General features: G+C 46.1%; 1 protein-coding gene across 1 annotated transcript; it reads right to left on the bottom strand.

The window, feature by feature from the left end:
* Positions 1-4,434: 4,434 nt before the first annotated feature.
* SSPN (sarcospan) lies at positions 4,435-24,756 on the bottom strand. Its single transcript, XM_003202516.5, has 3 exons — positions 24,316-24,756; positions 12,240-12,326; positions 4,435-7,235 (listed from the first exon to the last, which is right to left on the bottom strand). The coding sequence occupies exons 1-3, from the start codon at positions 24,610-24,612 to the stop codon at positions 6,873-6,875; spliced, it is 747 nt and encodes a 248-aa protein (XP_003202564.4). The 5' UTR covers positions 24,613-24,756; the 3' UTR covers positions 4,435-6,872.
* Positions 24,757-26,910: the final 2,154 nt, after the last annotated feature.

Raw genomic sequence — 26,910 nt, 5'->3', positions numbered from 1 at the left:
GGTGTGTCTGCCCCTGTGGCCTGCCACGGCATGTCACAAAGCCAGAATCTGACACGAAGTAGCATAACCACAAAGTGCGAACCCCATGGGACACCTCTGGATGGCTGCCTGATGCTCTTGGATCTTCCCTTATTCAGGTGGAATTCCAGGGATTTAGGTGGTAGGACCTGCAGGAGCTGGAGCCTGCCCATTCACATAACCAAGTGGTGCATACTGCTTTGGTTAATGAAGTACCGTTTGACAATCAGCTCTGAAGGCCCGTTTGATTTTCAAGCACTAGCTTTCTGCAATTTTTGACAACTTGTTGTAAACAATCGTGTGATCAGTGACTTGAGCACACTTTCAGGAAAGCCCAGAAGTAATCTCTGAGGCCATTTTTCAAGTTGTGGGGGTTGCTCGCACTTGTCCTGGGTGCCTTTTCCAGAGCCACTGATGAGATGGGGTGAAAGAGCCAGTGGAGAACGTGAAACAAAACTTTCATCCACAAAGGAAATACAGAGATCCAAATGGAACATTTTGCTAGCATCTCCTCCAGTACACAAGGAAAATATTGAATCTATACACAGGGATATGTGAGCACTACTCATAAACTGCCATTCCTCCTAATCAAGGTTACAAATTTCAATTCCTGTGTCAATGGTGAAGAATATCAAGTGAGAAGCCTGGCTGTCTGGGTCCCTGCAGCACTGGAGTGCTTGTATGACTCCCACTAGTGGGATGGACCAGCACAAATACACTTTTGCCTCTATTCCTGACTTCTTCACCAGCAATACTTTGTTTTCTGTGCTGCTTTGTTGTTCCTCTGCAGTCTGGCAGGCTCAGACAGTGAAACCAGACGGGAAGCTTTCGCTTTTCCATCAGCTCCCCACAGTTCCCCATGTACATGTGCTGCTCCTCACCCTGGGTTCACAAGGTGGAAGGGAAAGTGTAGACGTCTGCTCTGAATTATTTTAATCACAGTTGTTCCCCAAACCACCCTGCCAAATCCCTGGTGACCAATGTGCTATGAATGAGTGTAGCTTCAGGGATGGAGCACATGATGGCCCTCAATCACCAGCTGCTCAATCGCCTGGGCCATATCCCTGTAATAGTCACCTAGCAGGCTTAATACAACGTCCCAAAAAAGACATGAGGGTAGCAACTGTACCCCTCTGTGTATGTGTGGCTTCAGCCCCAAGAGTGATGCTCCTAGCTAGCACGATGCAGGATGGATCAAGTAAAGGCTTAATCTCATCATAGTTTTGGTGAAAGAGAAATGCTACACTGAATTAAGAAGAAATCCCTATTCAGTCAGTTGTGGACAGTTTAAAAATAGAGTTTTCCCTACCCAGATGCAGAGAGCGAAATGGGGTTAAAAACCCACCTCATTCAAATGAAGTTCAACAAGATCAAGTGTAAAGTGCATCTGGGAAAAGGCAATCCCAAACATGAAGACAGGCTGGGCAGAGAATGAACTCAGAGCATTCCTGAGGAGAAGGGCTTGGGGTTCTGGTGGATTAAAGTCAACAGGAGCCAGCAGTGTGCACCTGCAGCCCAGAAGACCAACTGTATCCTGAGCTGCATCAAGAGAAGGGTGACCAACAGGGAGAGGAAGGTGATTGTCCCCCTCTACTCTGACAGCGTGAGGCCCCAGCTACAGTGCTGCATCCAGGCCTGGGCCCCCCAGCACAAGAAAGATGTGTTGGAGCAGGTCCAGAGGAGGCCACAAGAATGCATGGAGGGGTGGAGCACCTCTCATAAAAGAAAGGTTGAGGGAACGAGGCTTGATCAGCCTGGAGAAGAGGAGGCTCTGAAGATACCTTGTAGTGTCCTTCCAATACTTAAAGGGGACCTACAGGAAAGAGGGACTCCTATCAGAGAGCATAGAGTAGAGCACAGATGTAGGGACAAGGGGGAATGGTTTTAAACTAAAAGAGGAGAGATTTAGATTAAGTATGAGGAAGAAATTCTGCACTGAAAGGGTGGTGAGGCACTTGCACAGGCTGCCCAGAGAAGCTGTGGATGCCCCATCCCTGGAGATGCTTAAGGCCAGAGCTGCCTCAGCCAGTGTCACTCTGCATCTCCAGTCACTTGAGGTCAGCCAATGCTTGCCAGTTGCAGTGCATTTGACTGCAGGATGAGTGTGGGCTCAAATCATCTGCTGCAGACTGCCTTCCTGGCTTGGCTTCAGCTTGTTTGCAAAGCGTGCGAGGTGTGGCCCTGCAGCTGGCAGCAGAAGCACCCAAGCCCTGGTGAGCAGCTACCCAACTAACCAGGGCTGGTTTGTGGAGAGAGGGGTAGTTGTGGATGGATCTTTCTCCCTCCTGTGCCTACAGTCAGCCGCTGTGAGATGCCTCAGGAGCTACACTGTAATGCAGAGCTGGCTTTGTGGAAGGTGAGAGAGTATGGTAGCAAGTGAAATATGCATTGCCCACAGCTGTTGAAGGAAAAGAAAAAAATCTCCTCTCACCAAGCCTGAGGTTTAGATGAGTCTTCTGACTGTTTCTTTAGACAAAGGCATGGAAATTGAGCAGAAAAAAAAGAATAAAAATGTGCCTTAGCCTTTGTGGATGCAATCATTCTTTATAATGCTCAGTTGCAGAACCAGTCTGAAGATAAACACTACAGATTAGAGTTTGCAGGAGGCAGCAGGATAGCAAAAAGCAATAAATAGATAAATAAATTGCCATTAGGGTAGCTGTGTGGGCAAAGCAGCCCCAGAATTCACCTTCTGTGAGGCCTTACTCCAGGTGCCACAGCAGCCAGCCTCTGCGTGCGTGCAGTTGCACCAGATGGAGGTGGGGAGAAGCAGCCAGCTGTGTGCTCAGCACTACCTGACATAACACTTCTGGGGGGCTTCCATGAGCCCCTAAACCTGGGGATACCTCAGGAGCTGTGCCACAGGCTAAGACCCTCAAACTGGACCGTGCCATTAACTCCCATCTCCATGCCCTGGGAGCCGGGCCAAGTCCACGGCCCACATCCTTAAGGAGGCCTTGCGCTTAGGGCAGCACTGCTGTTGTTGCTCTGCACCTCCCTTGAATCCCCCTAAGCCAACACCCCGTGCTAATATCGACAAACATTTCCAGACGTAAGCACGAGTACGTGTGTGGGTGGGTGGGGTGCAGGGGACTATGAAAATTTCAAGGGGAGGTATGACATCCTGGCTTTCTAAATATAGAGGACGTGAGCTGCGGCTCCTCTCACACGCTAGCGGCGTGTTTTCTGTTTCAAAAGGCCCCAGAGGAAGCACTGCACTGGCTGGTAGTGCGAGTAAAAAAAATAAAATAAAAAAGGGGAAAGAAAAAAATATTGTCCTGTGAGTTGATGACGGTTTCCAGCCTCTAACTCAGCGCTGGCTTTCAGGCAGGGCTCCAAGAAGTGCCCACGCAGGGCTGGCCCTGTGCAGATGGGGACCACGTGAAGGCACGGCGGGAGGTGGCTGAGAGCCTCGCTTCCCCTTCGTGCAGAGCCAGCGAGAGGAGGAGGAGGAAGAGCGCAGCCCTCCTGCCACCGTGGCACCCACTCGGGCTGCCAGCGCGCCATGTCAGCTCAGTGCTGCATCTCGGTTCCCTTTTCGTTGCCGTTCTTGTCGCTCCGGTATTTGCATAGCGCTGCAACGAGTGCCTCAGAGCTGGAGCAGGGCAGCGGCCACCGCTTCTCCTTTCACACACGGCAGCGATGTGTGCCGCAGCGGTGGGTGTGCGTGCGCTGGGCGGCAGAGCCGTGTCAGCGGGGCTTACAGCCTCTGGAAGAGTTCTGCGGAACTGAATTTAATCGAGACTGATGCTCTCTAAGCTGAGCAATAAAATTCAACGGATAGTTATACCCCATTAATAGACCCTATCAGAGGGTCTTGCGCTGTCTACTCCTCTCCATTAAGTCCTGTAGGGCTTGAGTTCTCATTTACACAAAGGGCCCTTTTAGCCGTGTAAAATGGCCATAAAGTAGGTGTAAAAATGATCGATGCCATCTTTACAGCCCCTTTACGCTGCAAAAACAGCATAAAGTGGCCAGGGTGCAAATGAGAATCACACCTGGGTTTTGAAAGCAAATTACATAGGGCCCCTCATAATTTCTGCGTGTCAGAGTGGACTACTCCTGCCCCATCTTGTGCAATTCACCAAGAGAAAACATTTCCAGGAATAATAATTTTTAAAAAGTCCTTTTCTTCAACACCCCTGTCCTTTCCATGCCCGCAAATCCCACTGTGCCTCCTGGTGCAGTCCATACACCTTTCCCCAACACTGAGAAAGGCTGGGAGCTGTCTGAATGTGCTGTGCTAGGTGCTAATCCTATAATTAATGCTTTCTGAAATTCCTAATTAGAGTAAAATGCATTGTAAAACTATATCCAGGAGAAAAATGTTTCCACATGCTACTGTGTCTGTTTCCTGGTTCTCTGCTCTCTGTTTTCATTTTATACTCTTGAGCTTATAAAGAGGAAATACGGAAGTTATTCTTTGCTAGATCAAAATGCTCCATATTTATTTGTAAAGCATTAGAATACCCATAGAACATACAATGAATATTGTTTTCTTCTAGAGTAAAAGGTTACACTGTGATGCACCAGAGAGTGAACTAAATTTGGCAGTGGTAGCTTGAAGCAGGGAGTGCGCTGTGATTAAAATGTTGTTATTAAAGTGGCTTCCTAAGCAGAGCAGACTCTCTTCCCTTCCCCGTCACTTGTATCCCTCCCCACCCGTCCCCCAGTTGGCATCTCAAAATCTCTACCGGGGCTGCCCCAGAAGATATCCCAAGCAGGTACCCAGACCATTTAAGAAGGGGCTCTGCCAGCAGAGCCTTCCTCTGGCTTCATCAGCTATTGGGATGCAGAGACTGATGGCAAGGGGTAGAAGGAGGCCCCCAAACCTATGTATCTGTCTCATATGGGATCTGGTCCACCAGTACTGATTGCAGAATGCTCCACCGAAGTCAGAGAAGATGGGCTGCTTCCTCACTGCCACACCAGGTCCCACCTCACTGGTCCACTATGTGCTAGCTCTGAGTATGCTTGAGAGTCCAATCTGGGACTTAATATGGGTGGCGATGCATGGACAACCAGCAGGAGTGCTTGCAAATGTCCCTTTACTGCCACACTTGCTAGTTTTTAGTACAAAAAAATGGCTGTTTGGGAGCTGGTCTTGAAGCTTTCATTTTCAAAAGGTCCCAGCTTCACAACTTGCAGAGAGCACCATGGTGACTGACGGTATGTCTGTGCTAGAAGTTTCTGCGACAGAAACAGGAGCACTTTCCTCTAGGTGGACCTCAGGAGAGCAACCCTCACAGTAGTTCTCTGACACTGGCAGCATGCTGGTCTAGCCTGGGGTGGTGTGCTCACTGCATGATCACTGCATGGAAGGCACTCTTTGGGTAGGATTAGAGCTGCTTATACAACAGGCTTTTTGCCAGCCCAGCTTTTTGATACACTGGTGGCTATATTTTTTTTTAGCAGAAACAGAAAGTTTTTGCTTTTTTAAACCCTTGTAGAAATTCTGCTTGCTTCCTCCTTGCTGATAATGATAGTAGTACGTTCTTCTGGCATAGGTTTTTCAACTCCACTTCCGAGATACCTGACTCTGGCAGGGACCAGGAAATCCCAAATGATGACAAAGTGTGAGCGCCAGCTGCATTGACCTGTGTCGATACTGGGTCCATTGCTGCTAACCAGAGCTGCTCCTGTCATCCTAGAGCACACGCTGGGCAGGTAGAGAGACAAGCCAGCCTGCTCGTCCTGGTATAAGGCTAATAATGTGTAAAGCACTTTCAGAGTCATGCATTCCGGGTGAAAGAGCGCTGAACACAGATTGTTATTCTATGCTGCTTTTAAAGAAATTGTTATTCTCTTGCCCTCATTATTTGCAATTGATATCTTTGGTAGACCGGCAGTTTCTTCTTGTTTCCTTCCCTCTATCCGATTTTAAAAACATGGATTGTTTCAGGGATGTTATCTTCCAGGGCTGTTGGCCCAAATCCACAGCTGGTGTGTAAGGCTGATTGTCTTCAGAGGAGTTACACCAAAAATGCATTTGGCCTGTTGCACAGAAAATATAATTGGTAGAACTGGCTTGATGCTGGGTTTGGAAGCATGCAATTACAGCAGGGCATTCAATGTGGCTAGTGATTTAGGGACCTCCATCCTAGGAGCTCAGCTTAAGGTTCTTTAAATTGATTTTTTCTCATAAAGCGCTGAGTGCTCATTTGTAAAGTATCTGGGGTCTGAGGCATTGCCCACCCCATTACCATCAGCAAACCCACTGAAGTTGGTGTTTGTTCATAACTGGTTTGGGTAACTGCCATCACCAGTCACTCTGAAACATCTTTTATATGGTAGTCATCAATATAGTCACTTCTGCTGCTGATCTCAGCCTTCAGTTGAAGAGGTCTTGACCTCTTTGGTTCCTTTTCCATATTGTAAATTCCCATTGGTGCATCCAAAATACAATATATTCCCTAGGCGTTATCAGCATAATTATAATAAAGCAGTTTGGATGAGATCTTCATCTGGTATAAAATGGTATATCTTCTCTGAAGGCAAGAATGAATGTCTACCAGTGAGGGAAATAGACCCCATGTCTAAACAGCTGTAGCCCTTCAGATGAGTTCCCAATGACTTTTTAAGCTCATGTTGTTTATGGCCACTGAAGAGGCTCTTTGGTGAGTATTACTACAGTTGCATCTTCAGAATGTTAGATGACCTCTATATAGTCTCACTAGGGACTTTTTGCAAGAGTTGAGATTCAAAATTCAAAATGATTGAAAAATATATTCATTAAACATGTGAATGTTTTTCCTTGTCAAAAGCCTTAAAAACATTGATCCATGTGTGGCATCTATGGTGGCAGAATGCTGACATTTTCCATTCCCTAGCTACAGGCCCTGTCAACGCAGACCCTACACTTTCTGTTGCTGGCACTCAGTAGTTAAAGGGTAGAACCGAGCACCCACATAAAAGACCTGGTATCTGTGTTTCCACATAACGAAGCACGCCAGCAGACACACCAGTGCTGCAAGCAGGTTGAGCACCATCTGCAGAATCAGGTAGAGGCTGAGCATGCTGGTGACACTGCTGCAGTCAGTGGCATCCTGGTAAACGAAGGTCCTGCTGAGGGGGTCTGCGGTGTCCAGTTTGCACTGGCAGGACTCGAGGACAGTATCACAAGTAAATTTTGTCATCTGTAGATAATGGTGGGCTGCAAAAGCCACTGCCACGACACAGAGAACCAGAGCCAAGGCACTCAGCAGAAAATACATCAGCTGAAAGAAAGCAAAAATTAAAATAAAACAAAATGAACTCACTCGTTTTCCAGCTAGACAGAGAATGAGGAACACAGAAGGAATACATTAACGTGTATTTCACAGGAAGTGCATGCATTTGGTGTACTGTCCAGACACCACAGACTTCTAATGTTGATACAGCAGATACAGCTACCTGCTGATACAATGTCCAGGACATCGTCTCAACAGCTAACAGTTTTGCCTTGCATGTTTTACATGAGCATTGTCCTACAATTTTGAGACTCAGTAAGAGCACCAGGATGTATTCCAACTCTATAGAGAGGGAGGGAGCATCTTCCTCTACTGTCCCTGCATTGCCTAGACTTAAAATCATCATCTGAGATAAGTGAGCTGTCCTGAAGCAGAGCTAAGGAAACTGAGTCATGTTAACCCAGGCTGTGCTGAGAGCTAGGTGGTTTTGAGAATTTGCTCATGTGTCACTCCTATCTTTTTCATGCTTTGCATGCCCAAACAAACCTGATTTACACTTGCAAATTGGGCAGTGATGTGTCATATCTGCTACTTACAGTCTTGCAAAGGCAGCCAGCCTTTCTGCTGCCTGATCCCGACACATCTCCACAAGGAAGTGCATGTCGTGCCAATCCCTCTTAGAAGACTTCCACATCATTGTGAAGGAGAGGCCTTTCAAAGGTGTCAAAATGCAGTGAGCACCTGTGCTAGTGCTGCCCCTGGTATTGCGTGAGAAGGACGCCCTCCTTCTCCTTAAACCTGTGGCAGCTTTGACATAGAGGTAGCCTTCATCATGGGCATCCATGCAGAGCCCAGCCCCATGAGCCATCTGGAGCTGTTGCTGATCAGCACTAACACCTGAGACCTTTGGGTACCCAAGCATATGGATTTTCCTCCCTGCTGATGGTAGGAGCTGGCAATTGCTGTGCTGTTCACACAAAATATGTGTGAATGTACATTAAAATCATGTGCTGTGTTTAGCCAAAATACTATTTTGGTTCCGTTCAGCACTGTAAAAACATTTATTTTTCTTGGCATCGTATCTGTCAGACACATGGTGTGGTTGGGAATATGTTATTTTAAACAGCAGCTTCTCTTCCTATCTCTTAACCTCAATACCACAAGCAAACTATCAATATAAAGCATTTTTTTATGACCTTGAAACTCCAAGTATGTGTGCCTTGATAAAATTCACACTTCTGGCATATTTGTCTTAAATCTGCAGTGTGAATCAATCTTCCTATTTGGCTGTCAGCTTGAAAAAAAAGAAAAGTAGTTACTCTTCATGCTGGTCTTCAAGCTCTCTGTGCATTTTCTCCCCCAAAGAACTGAATTCTTATACCATGATCTTCATTTCTACTATTAATGACTTCCCCTGCAGCCTTAAACCATGGGCAGCTTCAAAATGAGGGCAGCTCTTCTTCAATGCAAATCCTTTAGCCCCTCAGCTTTCAAGATAAGGGTGCATGGGAAGGGTGAAGCTGGGAAACAGGGACACCTCTGCATATGAAGCACACAGAAAGGGGAGTACTGCTGGCTAGTAGAGCTCTGCTAAGAAAGACTCTGTGGACTTACAGCACAGCTTTAAAAAGTGGAGAAAATGGAAAATGAACAATCATTGATGAACGTTTCCCTTCTCTGAGGAATGGGAGTTGTTCTGTGATGCAGCTGTCACCCCAGGAGATAGGCTGCATGTCCTTGGATTCAGGCCAGTGGGGGACAGAATCAGGCCTCCCTAATAAATGAGATGTTAAGCCAAGACCATGTGCTGAGCCTGCTTCTCCCCTGGCAGGTATTTCATTTAGCTGCCAACTTCTAAGATGAGCACAAACTGGAATGAAATCCAAAACCATAAGTATCCTCCAGGTACTGTGAGCCTGTTTTGTGTCTAAAGGGAAGGAAATCTCAGAGAGACTTCAGTATGCATAGAATACACAGGCAGCTCTTATGGCAGGTCTCAGAGGTGAACACAGATGCGTGAAGATGTAGGGCAATTTCCAAACAGTGTATTATTCTCTCAAGATGTTTGCAGAGGAATCCCTTAGCAAGCCACTGAAAATGAACACATTTCCAAATATCAAAGTTGAGGCAAATGCAAATGCTGCCTGTTAGAGAGCACCAGACAGCAAGTGCTGGATCCCATCAGCAGATTAATCACATGCCAGAGCTGGAGGCAGCCTCAGCACTCCAAACACAACTACACAGTGAGCCCTGCTCAGGAACCAGAACTTGCCACTGGAAAAATGTTTTTTGCAGCCTCATAGAGATAGTGATTGCTGTTTAAGTAGAAGGAAAAAAAGGAAGCGGGAAGAAAGCATGCAGTGAGGTCAGAGCATAGCAGCTCATTGTCCCTTGGGTTCCTCATACAAGGGAGAAATATTTCAGCCGTACTTACTGGTGAGTTTTGCTCCAATATGAAAAAAAATAAAGCATCTAAGATGGATTGAACTTATCGTTGAAAAGATTTTTCATGCTTATCAGAGATGAAACCAGCAGTTTTTGCAGGCATGGATCCGGGGAATTCCTCTGAAGGCTATGGAGGCTTAGGCTCAAAGCACCTTGAGCAGGGTGACCCAGGGGATGGGCTAAAATCCCCAGGGCTGCATGTGTGTGATCACAGAATCACACAATCACAAGGGCTGGAAGGAACCTCTGGAGATCATTTAGTCCAATCCCCTCTCCTAAAGCAGGTTCTGTACAGCAGGTTACACAGGAAGTCGGCCAGGCTGGTTCTAATTATCTCCAGAGAAGGAGACTCCACAGACTGAGCAGCCTGTTCCAGTGCTCTATCACCCTCACAGTAAAAAAGCTTTTCCTCACATTCAGATGGAACTTCTTACATTCCATTTTGTGTCCACTGCCCCTGGTCCCGTTGGCTGGGCACCACTGAAAAGAGCCTGGCCCCATCTTGGCCACACTTGACTCTCACCCTTTAGATATTTATAAGCATTGGTAAGATGCCTCCCTCAGCTTTCTCTTCTCTAGGCTGAACAGTACCCGGCTTTTCTTCATAAGGGAAGTGCTCCAGACCTCTCATCATCTTTGTGTCCCTCCATTGGATTCTCTCCAGAGGTTCCCTGTATTTCTTAAACTGAGGAGACCAGACCTGGACACAGTACTTCTCTGCCTCACCAGGGAAAAGCAGAGGGGGAGGATCACCTCCCACAGCTTACTGGTCATGCTCTTCTAATGCACCCAAGGATACCATTGGCCTCCTTGGCCACAAGGGCACACTGCTGGCTCATGGCCAACCTGTTGTCCATCATGTCAACCAGGTCCTTCTCAGAGCCCCTTTTCTGCAAGTCAGCCCCTAACCTGCACTGATGCTCACAGTTATCCCTCCCCAAGTGTAGGATTGTCCACTTTCCCATGTTGAATCTCATCAGGCTCCTCTCCGCCCAACTCTTCAGACTGTCCAGGTCTCACTGAATAGCAGCACAGCCTTCTGGTGTGTCAGCTGCTCCTTCCAGATTCATATTGTTAGCAAACTTGCTGAGGGTGCTCTTGCTGAGGGTCTGTCATCCAGGTCATAGTTAAAGACATTGAACAAGATTGGACACAGTACAACCCAAATGATCCTTCTCCCCACATGAGCCTTGGGCTACATGCGGCATCTTGGAATGCTTCCTGCCCAAGATTTTCTTGCAGCAGGATGCTCAACAGCCATGCAGAGCCCCAGTGGCACCAGTTAACAGTGTTACTGCAGGGCCTGGGTTGCCCTATCAAGATGGCCCACGCTCCTCACTGGCCATGTCAGTGTTGTTGTCAAGGGCCTCAGAGACTTCTGAGATGCCTCGACCAACACACTGTCCCTGCACCAGAGATGTATGTCTCCTTCCTGTGCAAGTGCCAAGTTCATTGTAATGCTGCTGGACAAGCAACACAAAGCCTGGTGTGGCAGCTCTCTGGGCAGTCATGCTGATGGTGTAGAAGTGAGGGAATAAGAGCATGAAGGCTATCAAAGCAAGGAAACTGTTGTTCTTCTCCCTTTCTTTCTGTAAGTACAAGAGAAGCTGTAGAGAGGCACAAAAGACACTCCAGGGCCTAATTTCTCAGGGAGGATGAATGCCAGGTTCCTTGAGTTTGATTTCCTTCTACCTTTCTTGGTTAATAATCACTGTTATTTTGTACTGTTTCTGTTGGTATTTTTTCCTGGTTTTTATGTGTCTGAAAAATATTAAGAGCCCTCAAAATTGCAATAATAAGGAAAAATAGCAGCCCAAGTAAATGGTGTTAGAAATTTCCCATCTGGAACAAGTATTCTAAGCGTTTCTTTTCTTAGTCAGTTATTGGCATCAACAAAGCATGATTTTGGAAACTGAAGCAGGATGGATATGGTGCTCAGTTCATGTACCTCTCGTGTGATGCTCAGATGGGATTTTTTTTCACGAGAGAATACTGTTCCTGCAGCTTGCTAATGCTTTCCCATGTCTGTCACTGCCTGACCCTGCACAAGGCGCTGTACTCTGAGGCAAGGACCTCTCCCCAGCCCAGGAAGATGAGCAGGCGGAGATTTCCAGCTATGCTTTTAAATGCATCTATGCTCATTCTGCTTCTTATTTGATGGTTAGGAGCAAAATGGCAGGGAAGATGCTGAGATGCTTCTGAGACCACAGTAAAAATTGAAATTTAATATAATTGGACCTGTTCTACCCCACGCTAATTCTTACCTGGCACACTCTGAATACCTCTATTTAATCAGTAATGCCCATCTTTCAGTGAACAATTCCCAAAATATTTCAGCTTTGTTGATCTGAATCTCCTTGATATTCTTAAAATATGGCAAGTTATAAAAAGGTATCTTGCTGTGTTTTCAAATATTTGTTACAGAGTTTCCCCTTTATAGACTGCAGTTTCTTCCTTATCTGCCTGGAAAATACCAGAAAACCATTCTTGCATTTCAGGTGCATTTTCACTTCTTTTAATGTGGTCTTAAAAATATCCCCAGAACCAACTTTTCTGATTATATTTAATGACATGAGAGGAAAAAGAAATAACAGAAACTCAAGGTACCTTTACTGTGAACTGCACGCATGTCTTCTCATCAGGTTGGTATGAAATGCAAAGCATAACAAATCCCACTAAGGACACCACACAGACCTGCGAAGGAAAAGATTTAGAATGCGTCAAAATTATAAAAAGCAATAATAATAATAGTGATAATAATAGCATTTTTCAAGTCCAAAGATCTTTCTGTGTTAGCAGGACTGTAACTCAAGGAGCAGTATGTAAGTCAAATGGTTTGCAAAGGGGCTCCAGCTGTATGTGCAAGAGCCTCATTCATGTGGATTGTGAAGAAGGAAGAGCTTTAACTTCCACTTCATGAACACCAAGGCACAAAAAACTTACCCAGAGAGGCTTTATGAATCAGACCTACTAAGTCACAGCTTGGCAACATCCTCCAGGATGTCTTTTGAGCTTTTGTCCGTGTAACCCGCTATCAAAAAGAAGCAGAAGACTTATGAGTTAAGCTTGTAAGCCCGAAGAGCACCATCCTATGTACCACTGGATGCTAACAGGGTTTTTATGACACCAGTGTGAGTTGCATGGTTGTAAATCAGTAACCATTGCTGCTCTGATGAGAAGCAGCCCAGATTATGGCAGGGGCTTTCAACCTCTCCTCCAGTGGACATCCTAGCAAACAGGACATCTGCCCTGCAGTCTGAGACTGTGTTTTAGCCCTGTGGCATAACTGATAATGGTTAACAACAATAGAAAATATTTGTGCACTTTAGTATTCATTTAGTTGCCTTTATTATTAATTCTGAAGATTTAGATTTATTGGAAGAGTCAGATATTCAGTGGTAGGCATTTTCCAGCTCTACAAAGAGGGATGCTCCTGCTTTGAGGAATGCATAAAACAGTCTGATAAATGCAGTTTCCTTTTTTAAGCAGTGTTTTTCATGCCCCTATTGTGTTAAGCACTCCTGTCAAGAGACTTCTACTTCTGTAGTTGTGGGGGATCTGTAAGCAAACCTCATAGGAGTTCAGAAGACCTGTAGACCCAAATATCACACTCTCTCGCCTTGTCCCCCATGTCCCTTGTTTGGATGGGCAGCATGCAGCAACCCCATAAAAACCAGGAAAAAATACCAACAGAAACAGTACAAAATAACAGTGATTATTAACCCTTACCACTGCTTAAAAACACTGTTGGGGCATCACTGAACCAGGCAGTCCCACATGGACTATATTTCCTCTTTAGCCAAGTGTTGAGGAACCCAACTGAAGGCCTTGTGAATTTCACTGGGCCTTTTACTTGCTATGGGCCTTGGTTCATTTCCCAGATGGCTGACTCATTTTCATCAATAGACTTCCTTTAACTTTTACCTTAAAAAATCAAGGTTGAAATCAGCCTGCCTGGAATATGTGAACGAGTGTTTAACATTGATTTATGACATTTCTGTCCTTTGGCATCTGGCAGCAGTATAAATCTGACCACTTACTCCTTTAAACTCCTGATGAGTTTCTGACAGAGTTTTGCTGGGTCCCAGGCATGCCCTTGCCTTTTGGAAATTAGAAATATGCAGGACATGCAGATGGCGAGTTCACCTGTGCTAGCTGTGCTATTCTGTGGGAGAAACCCAGGTGATGGTGAACTGATCCTCGTGCCTGCGCACACGTGGTATTTTAGGATGCACGCCAGAACCACCCGCACTGCAACAAGACCACATCTTTGTGGCAGCTCCCACGACTGGACACAAGGAGCAGCATTGACATCAGTGCTAGAGCAGGTCCCAGGTGCCACCATGGGGCTGCTGTGGCCGGATCAGGACATCCTGGCTGCACCCACAGTGAGAGGATGTTGTAGGCTATAGGTGATGTTGGAGGCTGCAGCTACACGTGGTGGAAATGGTGTACAAATGGGCTGCCTTGGAAAAGCAGGTGAGCCGATGGCACGTGCACTTGTTATCATGCCTGAAGGTAGGATCTCAGGTGCAGTCAGCCTTAGTGAGGACCTCAGCCAGCTAAAGCTTGTCCTAACACATGACCGGGAGCAAGCCTTGTCCTCTTTACTAGTAGCAACTTGATTATAAATGGCAACTATTAAATTCCCAATGACTGGAGTAAGAACCTATTTTTTTCTCCATTTTACTGTGAGAGTTCTAAAGAGTTGCCATTAATCTGAGGTTTCTCTTTCCCCCGAGGAATGCCATTTGCCTTCCTCAGGCAAAAACCTGGGTGCCTTTGTTCAGGGACAGGACCATGAGCTTGGGATCCTACATAGCCTCTTCTTTTACAATTTGATGAATAAAGTTCCAGGTTTCTTTATATTCATATTGTTGATGTGGAGTACTAGCCAGTAGCCCTGTAAAGGAAGAGTGCCTTTGAATACACAGGTAGTCACGTCTCTCAAGAAGTGGTGTGATTAATAACACTTTCTCCCATAAAGTTTTATTTCGTGTCATTTCAGTAAGACATGAATAGGAAGTATTGCCTGAGAACATTTCCAAAGAAAGCGTCAGTATTATTTACTCCTCTTCATGTCATGTGTATTTATATCCTGATCCTATGACTTACACATGGCCTCCAATTTATTTGTTTTCTTCTTTTTATTGTTGACAGCAATAGCTGACAGGGTTGTCAGGGGAAAAAAACAACCTTTCTTGTCAAAGGTCCTTCAGTGCTGATATTTTTCCCCCCTATAGTGCTTCTGTGTGACACAAACATGTTTTATTTCTCAGGATTAATCACCTATGTCCTTGGTCCCTTGCACTGAATATTAATCTTTTAATTCAATTAGCATCCCCATAAAACTTAAATCTTAAGGAGATCACATCTCTAGTACTGTCCAAACGATAAACTCCCCACTTGCAGCAGTGGCAAAGGAAGGAACTTGCAGCGAGCCCTAGAAAACGCGTACCTACACGTGCTTAACCTTACATGCCCAGACTCACGTGAAACCCAAGGGGCTGCTCCCCTCGAAGCCAGGCCTAAACTTTTTTGGTATCTGCTGCTAAAAGGATCTCATTATGAGCAATAAATCACATCTGTTTTGCTGGTGGGCATTTACACTGGCGTGAACCCAGGGCCAGGCTGGCCGTCGGGTGACTCCAGCAACATCACGGGACCGTGTCCCCGCTGCGTTCCCAGCAGGAACGTGGCCCAGGATCAGGCACTCACGGCAGCATTTCCTCCCACTAGCCTGGATTTATTTTTTTCCCTACCAAATTAGGGGCCTTGTGTGACTCCTGCAAAAACCCCACGGGCTTTCAGCACTGCAGGATCAGGCTTCCCTGTTCAGAAAGCTCCCATACAAAAGGCTGTCGCTGAAAGGGATTTCCATTCCTGCCTGTGCTTTCTGAAGTTCCTCTGGGATTTAAATAATATACTGAGATACTTGGAGAGGTGCTTTTATAGAGGGGTATTTATAGAAGATTACACTGGGTCAGGATCAAGCAAGGCTTGGCCAGGATAATACAGAAAGCTTAAGTATTTCTTTTATAACAATATGTTTACTTTTTTTTTTTTTTTAAACCAGAGGTGTGCGTTTAGTGAGTGATGGCAGAAAGCGACATTGCTGAGGATTACAGCTCTCACATGTTTTACATTTCTGTTCTCTAAAGGTAAATTCACTCACTGGAGCAAACCAAAGCGAGGGACATTTATACAGAAAACAGCTTTATGCTTCTATTTTATACATTAATAATAGATCCGTTTTGAATTACACCTGTGAAGTGCAATAGAATAACCATAAAAATCCTTCAGTAAATATTTGGCAGGACCCACTAAGTGACTAAGACCGTTGCCTTGCAGCAGGCACGTTACGGCTGCGGTTGATGCTGCCTGGGAAGGTGCAGGAGGTAATCCTGCATCCCTTCACTCCAATAGCCCTCAAAATATCCCAGTGTGAAGCAGACGCTTTCTCTGCCTTATTGACTAAGCACACAACATAAAATGCAATTGAACTCGCTTTAGCACTTGCTTGCCATCAATCGATGCACATTTGTTATACAAATAAGATAGATTCTGTAAGAGCTACAGAACAGCAGTTAATTAGATCAGCTCTTGTAGCTGTTATCTGGAAACCTAGAAATATGCATTTCTATGCTGAGTAAATCTCAGATCGAGTTTATTTCAAGATCCTATTTCAAAGATTTCCAGACAAACACACCCTTTGCTGAATAGGTAGTGACATGGAAGGTTATCCAAGGAAAGTACTTAAATATAGAACACTACTGTCTAGAAAAAGACCTGAATGTGATACAGATGCATTCACGAAGAGTACAGATTTAATTACGGTTAGGGTATACCGTGTGAAATCTCCCACAGTCACAATCCAGAGAAAATGGCTATACCATAATTGACTGGGGGAAAAAACAATTTTTTGCTCTTGAAAAGCACCAGTGCTGTTCATTTTGATGGGACATTCTTCCGTTAGACAGGAACATCCCAGGGCTAAAAACCATAATGAAAATAGGATTAAACATTTTTTGGGCTCCCCTGACCACAAAGACATCTAGAGCCTGATGCCATGAGAACTTAATCAAGTGCCATCAGTTTTTAACAGGAAATAGGGCCTGATCCTGAAGGTATTTAGGAGTGAGTCCTCCTTTAGGAGTGAGTTTATATGCCTGGGAGGATCCTTGCACCTCCTGGGACCTAAGGGTAGCGTCCTTGGAATTTCAAGACTTCAGCAAACAAACTGTGCCTGCACACTGACTAGCACCAGCTCATCTTAAAAGCAGCACAGGTGAGAAAAACAGGCTCATCATCATCTGACAGGGACAAACATGGGTGGCAACGCAGAGCAGCATGGGACAAGGCCAGTAGGCATTGCTACCCTACCCTCACCTCCCCGCACCTCTCTCACGTCTGATCACATAAGTACTGTCAGGTGTATGGGAGGTGCAAGGGCACCTCACAGTTGTGATGGAGATGGTTGTGTAATGAACAAAACTGAGGGAAATACAGACATATATGGCACCAATTTCCACTGTGGTTTGCACTCAGTATCTTTGCACACTGACATATTAATGTGGTTTGCTTTATTTTGACAAATTTCAAAACCACAGATTGCTCTAATCTGCTTCTATCTCTTGATTATATATTTGTGAAACTGCTTTTTCTCACTGTTGCTACAATTTTTGCCCAAGGGTTGCTATACACAAGGTGGCTTTCTACAGCAAAGGGCCTCTGACCCAGAACATCTTGGAAACCTAGGCACATGTGGCTGGTAAAGCAGGAAAGTCAGAAGCATTCTCCAAGAATTTAAGGGAAGATGGAAGCAAAAGCCTGGTGCAAAGAAGCAGCTTGGGTCTATGCCACAGCACCAGACAAATGTTGCAAGCATTTACACAGGCAGGCTGTAACCCATCTGCTCTTTGCACTGGGGCTGGTGAACAAGAACCTGCTACAACAGCATTCAGAAGTCAAAAAGAGGAGGACAACACCTCTCAAATACAAGTAGTGTAACACTACGCGGCATTGTTGAGACCCACAGCACCCTAGGTGGATTATTCTTTGTTGGCAGGAATGTAAACTCTCCAACTTCAAGGGAAAAGCTGTTATTAATAGAATTGGGAGGAAATTTCCATTATAAACAAGTTGTTTGATAGTTACTCCCTTCAAGTCACTATGGGCCTTTCTGTTTGTAGAGTAAAGGGTAAAGAAATTATATCTTTTAACTGTCTCTGAAGTTTCTGGCTCACCTTCTTTTGAAACACTTGTCCTTGATGGATCACCAGCCTTATCAGATATGGCAAGGCTTAGCTCCTGTCCTTGCATTGAGAAAGCCACACTATCCAATGAACTTAACAGTCCCACTAGACCCAGACTTTGATGCGAAAAATAAAACATTCCTGTTGGCTTTGCCATTATGAAACAGGACTGTCTCCAACATTGGACATCTGCACAGAGTGTTAAAGACAGTGACACTGATGCTTATTTGCTTTCTGAGTTTCTAGGAAACTACAGTGAGAGCAGGTACTACCAGAAGCTTTAACTGCTCATTTTTATTAGCTTTGGGTCAGCCTGGGTCTTCCTGCCACGTGCAAAGGAAGTCAGTCTGCCACACAGAAGTACTGCTCCTGAGTGGTGTTTCCTCTTATAGATTTCTCATTAGATTTAAGGACAGTCTAGATGCATGTAGATTACTTCCAGAAATATTAACTCTGATGAGAATGATGAACATGCATATTGTGGTTGCAGGCAAACGTCATCATCAGCTAGGAAATATTTCTCTCAACCTCGGCAAAAATTCATGACACCTGACCATCCTGGCCCCACTACAGATTAAAATAAGGATGTCTTCACTACAGGTCCCTTCCAACCCTGCAAGTATACAAGATGGCAGACGTGCAACTTTCTTTTAAATCCTGGAAAGTAATAAAAACTTTTGCAAGAATGTGCACAATCAAACAAAGCCATATTTTTCTGTAATGATCTCTGCTGTTTATGCTGGTTGCTCAGCAGAGACAAGAGTTGTTTGTCCCAGGGTGAGACTTAGTTTTCCATGGCAAAGGAGCACACAGGCTTCCATTGCTAACAAAGCCAGGAACTGCAGCAGCAGTCTGGTATCGCTGTTAAGTCAGGAATACCCTGCTGGGCGATCCAGTGCTTGAGGGAACCAAATAGAAAAAAAAATTAGAAATTCCAGAACCAGCAGTGATTTACAATGTGAGGAGCATAGTCATGGTTGAAAGTGCTGTGTGAATAACACTTGCTGTTTGGAATGTGATCACGATTGTGAAGCTATAGAATGCCATTATCTGTGTAAAGTCAAAAGGTTACCTAGGCCAAAGAAAGTTGCTTGGACAGCCCCAAATGAGCTCTTTGAATGGACACAACCAGAAGAGGAGCTCTGATGCACTCCCTCCTCCCCCTGAGGCTGCAGGAGGACCAGGATCTGAAGCACAGCGGTGTCCTATGTCAGCTTAGCACCTGTCCATAGACCTGCCCTGGGACTATATGGGCCTGGGGTGCATGGTCCCCTAACATGGGGACCCTGAGACCTTCCTTCCCATCAACTATTTCCAGCCTTTGCCTCGTCCAAATACAAACATGAATTTCATTTAATCAGGCATCAGTGCATAGTTAGTCTCAGAAACTGATGAGATTTAAGGTCAGAGGGCTCTGAAGAGAACAGCTCTGGTGCATTACAATTATACGGCTATAAACAAGCACTGGAAACTACACCAGAGCCTATTTCCTGCAGTGTAACTCATTGCATCCCATCTGGAGTTTCAGGCAGTTTGGAGAAGGCTCAATTAAACACCTGAACTTGGAGGCAGTCCTCCCTCCTACCTTTTGATATTTGTCCATGGCCAATTGAAGTTAGCTTGTATTGAAAAGTTGCCTGCATGGCTATCTTTTCTATTTGCTGCTTTGATGGCACCAGTTTTTAAGCATCCTCTTTTATTAAAAATTGAAATCAGTTTCTTTCATAACAAGTGAACGTTAAAAACCCAGCAAGGCTATACAGGAGGCAAAGCCCGACTGAAAGCCACCTCCACAATTGCTGCAGGAAAAGGTGTTAAAAGCAATAACAGAGAAAAGTCAGCACGGGGCCAGGGCTAACAAGAAAGCGTCTCTTTCAGACTTTGAAAGAGAGCACATTTCAGAGGTTTTTAAATAGTCAGCCATCCCTACATATCTAGCATATCTACATGGAAGGGGATTGGTTGCTGCCTTCTCTGGCTGGGGATGTTTCCCAATTATTGACTCCCCCCAGGAAGACAAGATGGCTGCTGATGTGTGAGATGGCAGCCTGGTATTGGGCAGGGCTGCAACTGCACAACCAGAGGGTTACCAGTATGGATTTGCCATGTTATGTCACGTGAAATGCTTTTGGAGGAAACATCTACAGAGTCTCACATGCCTGGGGCAACACCAGGGAGAAGGTGGACCTAGGGATGCTTCATGGCACTGAGCTGGGAAACAATTTACATAGTAGGAGCAGCTGCAGGTGCAGTAAACCCAGCCTAGGGCACAAGCAGTTAGCCATAAGGGCACACTGAATACCAGCTTCTCAGTGATGTCACTTTATATCACAACACTGTCCTCTTTTTTCCACAGACACTTATATGCAATACTTCATCATTTTAGCAGGTCAGTGTTCTCAAAGCTTTTCCTGAACAATTATAAATCCAGTCAGTGCTGAACTAGGATGAAAATCTCAACCCCTGTCCCCTTATGATGTCCTCTTCTGCTGTTTCAAAATCCACCTTCACTTTCGGGGCTCTACTGGGAACTGAAGGTGCTGGAGTGATGTGCAGAAAGCTACACAAGACATGGAGGCTGCTGGGTGCAGTGAGCTTGTAACATCACCCACCCTCCCTCCAGGCCCCACCATGACACTAACCCTGCAAACAAGAAGAGCAGAGGCTGTTGCAGGCAGCACTATTGATTTTGGCACCCAGGCTCCCCAGGCTCACGAGCACGTGTTGAGCTGGTGGCAGGCCCTGCCACCTGAGTCACTCACACGCAGGCGTACGTCAATTAAACAAACATCTCGGTTATCTGCACTGATAGGATACACAGCCGTGGGAGATGGTCCCACGTGGCACTGTGCATCAGAAGATCTCTGAGGCAGGAAAGCCAGCCAAAGTCCTCCTCTGGCCCTGTCACACAGACTCGCTCCACCAGGCCCAAGAAGTCTCAGTGGATTTTAAATAACCTCCTGACAGAAATAATAAACACCTCAGATAATCTTTTCTGACGAGCATTTCCTTAACTTCCTCAACTGCCTGAGTCTGCAAAATGGGGCTAAAAGGGAGCGTGCCTGCGAGATTTCTGGTACCCTCTGCTTTTGATCACAGTGGAAATAATCTGAGAGCAGGTTTTCAAGGAGAAACGCACCGTTTCTTCTTCTGGATGTCAAAAGGCCACAAGCTAATGAAAAAGAATGAAAAGGGCACCATTAATATATACTGCTTCTGCAACACTTTTCATCCAAGGATCTCAAAGCAAGGGTGACAGGTGGCCATTATTAACCCCAATTTTCAGGGGAAATAACAAAGCCTTGGCAAGGTTAAGTAACTTGCTCACAACTACATGCCAAGTTAGTGGCAAGACAGAAGAAATGGAAAAAACCCTGCAGTCCTGTCTGCATTTGTGAAGTTTGCCTCCAGAACAGAAAAAAGAAGGAGCTTATTGGCAGTGCGGTCCAGGCTGTGATTTTGGGTGCTCAGAATAAGTGTCATGAAGCTGTAGACTGTGATGTTTTGGTGCAGATCTGGACATCTCTGCTACAAATGATTCCATGCTAGTGAACTGAAAGCCACCCTCACCATTTTAATTGCACTTGTTTGCAAGTCCCTAGCAGCATAGCAGAGACATTAAAGCAGAAGTGGTAAATCACACCAAGCTCCGTGGTTTCTGTCGATAAACCTTTCCTTTGGTTTCTGAGTAATGCCCCAAGGATTTCAGATGAAATACACATGAAACTGGTAGGTTTTGACTGAGTTTCACAGTAATCTGCTTCTGATGTAACGCAAGCTCTCTGCATTTCCTCCTGCAGCAGTCACTCCACCCAAAGGCTGGAGCATCAAGGGGACATGATGCCCTGGGCCCTCTTTCTTGCCGTTGGCATAGCATGTGTTCAGCACTGACAGGATGGTGGGCCTGTCTGTGCCATGGCCTGTGCTATTGGGGTGCTCAGGTTTTGAGTTGCTTTGATCCAGACTGCCCTGCACAGTTTGGTTTACCTCGGGAGGGTTCATTTGAGTAGCTTCTCTAAAACAGTTCCTTTTCATTCATGCTGAAGGCTACAGCACTTGGCTTTCAGCAGGGAACAGTGTTACCATTTTGACAGTAATAGGGAAGAAAAAAAAATTCTTCCATCAATCAGGGACTATTTAACACCTTAGCAATTTTCCTTCATTTTTCTGCCATCCTGCATTAACAACTGTAGGGTCAGATCCAGCACTGGTGTAATTCCATTGGAGTAACACTAGGAATGAGCTTCACCCATTATCTCTAATGTTGCTAAAAAGGTCTCGATAATAGATTTTTTAAGTTCTTGATTCTGAATACTAATCAGGTCCTTTAAAAAGAGCACTTGAGTGGGATGCTACTAAAACAAATATGCTCCAATATTTTACACCACATCTTTCTGTTCTGTTGCTCTTCTCTGTGCAAGTAGATGAGTTTTGGGAAGTCACTTTCTGTTGTGCGAGCAGCACTTGTCATCTGTCCCCTACTCACCTGTACTCCCAGCAGTCCCAGAGGAGCTCATAGGAACCCATCACCATGCAGGAGGTCCCAGCTGAGGGTCTTCCTTTATCAGTCAGTTCCCCCGAAGCTCTCCAGAGCCCAGACCTCATGAGCTCCCCTCTGCAGTCCATCAGCAGCACCCCAAGAACCATGTACCCAGAAGCTCCTGGCCAGCTCCAGCCCATCAATGTCTCAGTGAGCACCAAGCACACCCACAGGGACATTGCAGCACAAGAACAAAGTAAATGCAGCACCACCTCTTACCTCCTGCATTTTGACCCTTTGAAATGTGCTCAGTATTACTATCACTAAACACAACCTGTTCTCTACAAGTGCTCTTGCTGAGAAGCTCTGGGGCAGCACCTCTCGTTCGTAGCACTGAGTTCCCTTTCACACTGCTGGCATCCACCCCCTGGGCAGAGTCAGATCCTCTTTGCCTTCTGCTTGGCATGCTGGAAGACTTTCTGACTACATCTGCCGAGCACACAGTCCCTACCAACACTATGAGAATGAGCAGCACCAAAAGCAACAAGTTCCTCTGAGCTGAGGAGGAATCAGTTCACTTGTAGACATGCCAGTGGCACCACTGTAGATGGGTACTGCTAAAACAGCTGAGGGTTGCAGGTCAGCCTTCAGAAAATATGGACACTCAGGTCTCCATGAGGGAGTGAACCTTTATAGATGCCCCAGATTGGCACAGTTTTGACACTGGTAACATTCACAGGTCTAAGGACTTTTCTCACACCCTTGGCCACATGCTATCTCAGCCAAATTCAGTCTTACTCCAGCTTTTGAGGGCCAAATTATGACTAAACTCTTCACTGTCTCCTCTTTCACAAGAGAAATGAGAAGGATGTGATGAGCAACTGGAGCTACTGCTCTGCTTGGTAGCAAAGGTCTTGCTCCTTGTCCCCAGCAGCTGAGGTGGCCAGAGAATCCTCTGATCTGCAAGGAGCTACTTTTATGTGAAGTGCCCCCAGCACTGCTCACTGCACCAGGAAACCATGCAAGTACCTAAGTACAAAATTATTTGCTGGAAGTTCTTTCAGTGTGACAGCACCCAAAGTGGTGCTAACACACTGGTATACATTTTCCTGAAGCCTGATGCCTTCAGGAAAGAAATGTGTGTCATGGAATGCACAGAGTAGAATCATGAATCATTAGAAGAGAGCAGAATCATTAATCAATTAGAATCACGGACTCATAGAGTATCCCAAATTGGAGGAACCCATAGGGATCACAAAGTCCCATTCCTGGCTCCACGCACAAACACCCGTTGCAGATCCCAGCCTGCCAGTGTCCTCGAGCACATGGCCAACTGAGGATACCCAGACCCAGACCCAGACCCTCCCCCAGTGTCCCCATATACATGCCTGGCAGGACCTGGCCTTGTCCCCATCATTCCTTGTATCACCCCTGCTCCCCATAACCACATGTTGTCTCATCCCTGCTGAGGACCAGGGGGAGCACCATGGGGGAAAATCCCCACGCCACAAGGATGCTGGAAGGACTGCCATTTGTCCTCCTTCACTCCCATCAGCATGCTATGCTCAAAGGTGAGAATTCTGCTCCCACACCTCAACCGGTTGTCACAGCTCAGTTGGGAAAGGGGAAACACTGTAACAATCAGCATTTATTTCAGCATCCCCAGGCACGAGCCCTCTGCAAAGCAAAAGCTAATGCATACATCTAGCTCACAGCCAGCTGGAGTTTTATTTAAGGTCTATTGGTGAATTGTAGGGGGAATACTAAAGGTCTTGTTATCCTGCAGCTTCTCTGGGAGAGCGCATTTAGACATTAAACCTCAGGAGCGGTTGTATTAGCGTAACTCGCCCGGCGTGGTGCATGCAGTTGGTTAGTCCGAAGTGCAGCAGCATGCAGCTTGTATTAATCTGACACAGGCGCCTTATGCACAAACAGGCTTTATGCTTACAATGATCCCAGCCCAATACGGAGTGTCTCTGACCGGCAGGGAGGAGCTGACGCTTGCCATGAGGAAGCCCAGCACCGTTACAGCGACGCCGAATGCCAACTGCAACAAAGCGCACAGCAGTGGGAAACGGCACCAACAACACGTGTGAGATTCCTCCTCCTGGCCAGCTTTGGGTTCCCCCTTGCTCTTCTTCTTCTTCTTCTTCTTCATCGCCGGCTCCTGTGTGTGGCCGGATTCCGTGCTCTGCTCCCCGCTGTGGGCCGCATTTTGCTGGGCTTTCTTCTCCTTCTTCCCCATGCTGCTCCTCACGTGTGTGTGTGTGTGCCAGGGCTCCTTGCCCCCCAAACCGCGCTCTGTGCCGCCCCAGTCCTCCCCGGTATTTGAACCGAGGAGGAGGCTGAACAAATATGGAAAACATTCGGAGAGGCCGTCAGGGCTTGGAAATGCCACATATAGCCTGGAGAAGAGGGGGATTCAAGGGGGGTAGCCAACTGCCAACGCACCGGCGCTGCAGGGGACGGTGAGCGTGGGGTTGGAGGCACATGTGTGTGGGATGGGAGCTAGACATGGGAGTTGGGTCCCGGTCCTGTCCCTGCAGAGCTGGGAAGGCAGGGAGCTGTAGCAAGGGCAGCGCTGAGCCCATCCATGTGTGCAGTGCTGGAGGGGGTGATGGCAGACGCAGAGGTCAGTGGGGAGCAGTCTGCCCCATGGGGAGGCCGGGCACCCTCTCAAAGGAAGACCGTGGGAAGCACGAGGCGGGCGTGCTTAGCTCACGCCAGAGGAATTACTCCAAAGCTTAGGGGTAAGCAGGTGCTTAAATACTTTGCTGGAGCAAGGCCCAGTGGTGTGCAGCCTGCTGCGTGGAGCCAGCCGCTGCACGTGATGCTGCCTGTGCTGCCCATGTGGGGCCTCTGCCTGGCAGACACCGAGAGGACAACAACAGGGACAACAGGGCAGGGACAACACGGCTCCTGCTGTCGCCCCACCAAAAGTACCAGGAGCAGCGCGGCAAGACAACCAGCAGGAGGAAGCCGCAGGAGTGGGGGAAATGGCCAGCAAAGCTGCTTTGGAATGCTACACAGTGGCTCAGGAGAGTAACCAAAATGTGAGGAGAGGATCTTCGGCACACTGAGAGCATCAAGGAAACCTTTTCTCTGACATATTGGCAGTGCCTTCTGAGAAACTGCTCTATTTCTAGCTCTTTATGGCATTTAACAGCAATGAACTGTGCCTTCTGTATTAATAAATTATGATGTCACTTTGTTTTATGGGTTAAGCTATATCCTCTGCAGTTATTTATCCTACTGAACGTAAGATGAAAGAAAAGTAGAAACAAAGTGATTTCAGGCACTTCTCACACACATAACTCTCACTCTACATCCATAGAGCTAGATTAAGAACATTGTTCAAAAAAAGCAAAATGAAAAGAAAGCAGAGGTGAAAAAAACTGAAAAAAACCCTCCTCCTTAGTAGCGTTGTATACTGTACTCTGCATCCATAGCCCCTGACCAAGACATTTTGTCACCATCATTGGTGTGATAAAACATATTCGTAATAGATTGCACTTGCTGGTGTACCTTGTCCCTACACGGAATCCACTCATAAGTGTACTAAAGCACATCTTTGAGAGGGGTGAACTGTGTTAGGAACATCACTGGGGGCAGAGAAGAACACACCTTCCCAATGCCTAGTTTAATGCCCATCATAATAATAACTATTAGAGTTAAAATAAGTTGAATTTTCCCTTTCTCCTGGAAGCCTCCATTCCCCTAGTCTTATGCTCCGGATCTTTACCAAGTTTTTTCCTCCAGGAAAGCCTCAGTGCTTCTTTTAGCACCTGGCTTTGGGCTGGCAGCTATATTTATGACTCTTGTCATCCAAAAGGGACCAAATTCCAGCCTCTCGAGCCCCATGGTACAGTGGTGTCTAAAGTCCTTCACCAGGAGAAGCCAAGGCCACTCTGGTTGGCCTGCTTCTTTAGGACTACTCTGGGATTCTGATGGATGCTAATTAGCTGCTAATAAAGACAGTCACTTGATACTGTAAAGGAAACAAATACACGTAGCGTACTTAAAATCATAAACGCCATATCTCATCTCTGCAGCAATTACATATTTCATAGAGAAGTTGGGAACGAACACATTGAAAAACACTGGGGATGGAAATGGTGTTTTGAAATGGTTAAACTGTGTGTACAAGAGGGAATAAAGGTCCTTTTACTACGGCTGGCTTTCCCTGCAGAGGCAAGCGTGCATATCTTACATGCTGGGAAGTTTAATGGGGATGGGGGGGAGCGGCGGATGCAGGATTGATCTTCCATAATTATTATCTGAACCAGATTATATTTTCTGATTCCACTTGGCATTAACAATAGAGGGTAAAACAGCTGTGAAGGAATTCACGGCACTAGATAGCAATGAGAAATTAAAAGAATTACTTTTTCAGAAATTGAGAGATGAAATGAGGACACTGGAATAACACTAAATTTTCCAGAGTAATATATCTTCCGGATGTCACTTGGATTTTCTCGGCAACACAAGAATAATCATTACCCTTTTATGCCCGAAGGCCCTGATTAAGTATGTTCTTAAATTA

This window comes from Meleagris gallopavo, chromosome 1 (genome assembly GCF_905368555.1).
Source record: "Meleagris gallopavo chromosome 1, MGAL_WU_HG_1.1, whole genome shotgun sequence".
NCBI lineage: Eukaryota > Metazoa > Chordata > Aves > Galliformes > Phasianidae > Meleagris > Meleagris gallopavo.
The sequence above is the reverse complement of the archived record's forward strand: the minus strand, read 5'-3'. Positions and strand labels throughout refer to the sequence as shown.

What these genes read in the sequence shown, in the direction of transcription:
- SSPN (XM_003202516.5), bottom strand. Translation starts at nt 24,612, where the DNA reads ATGGGGAAGAAGGAGAAGAAAGCCCAGCAAAATGCGGCCCACAGCGGG. An exon ending in CGTATTGGGCTGGGATCATT is followed by an intron (nt 12,327 to 24,315) that starts GTAAGCATAAAG and finishes TTTCCTTCGCAG; the next exon opens with GTCTGTGTGGTGTCCTTAGT. An exon ending in GCGTGCAGTTCACAGTAAAG is followed by an intron (nt 7,236 to 12,239) that starts GTACCTTGAGTT and finishes GCTTTCTTTCAG; the next exon opens with CTGATGTATTTTCTGCTGAG.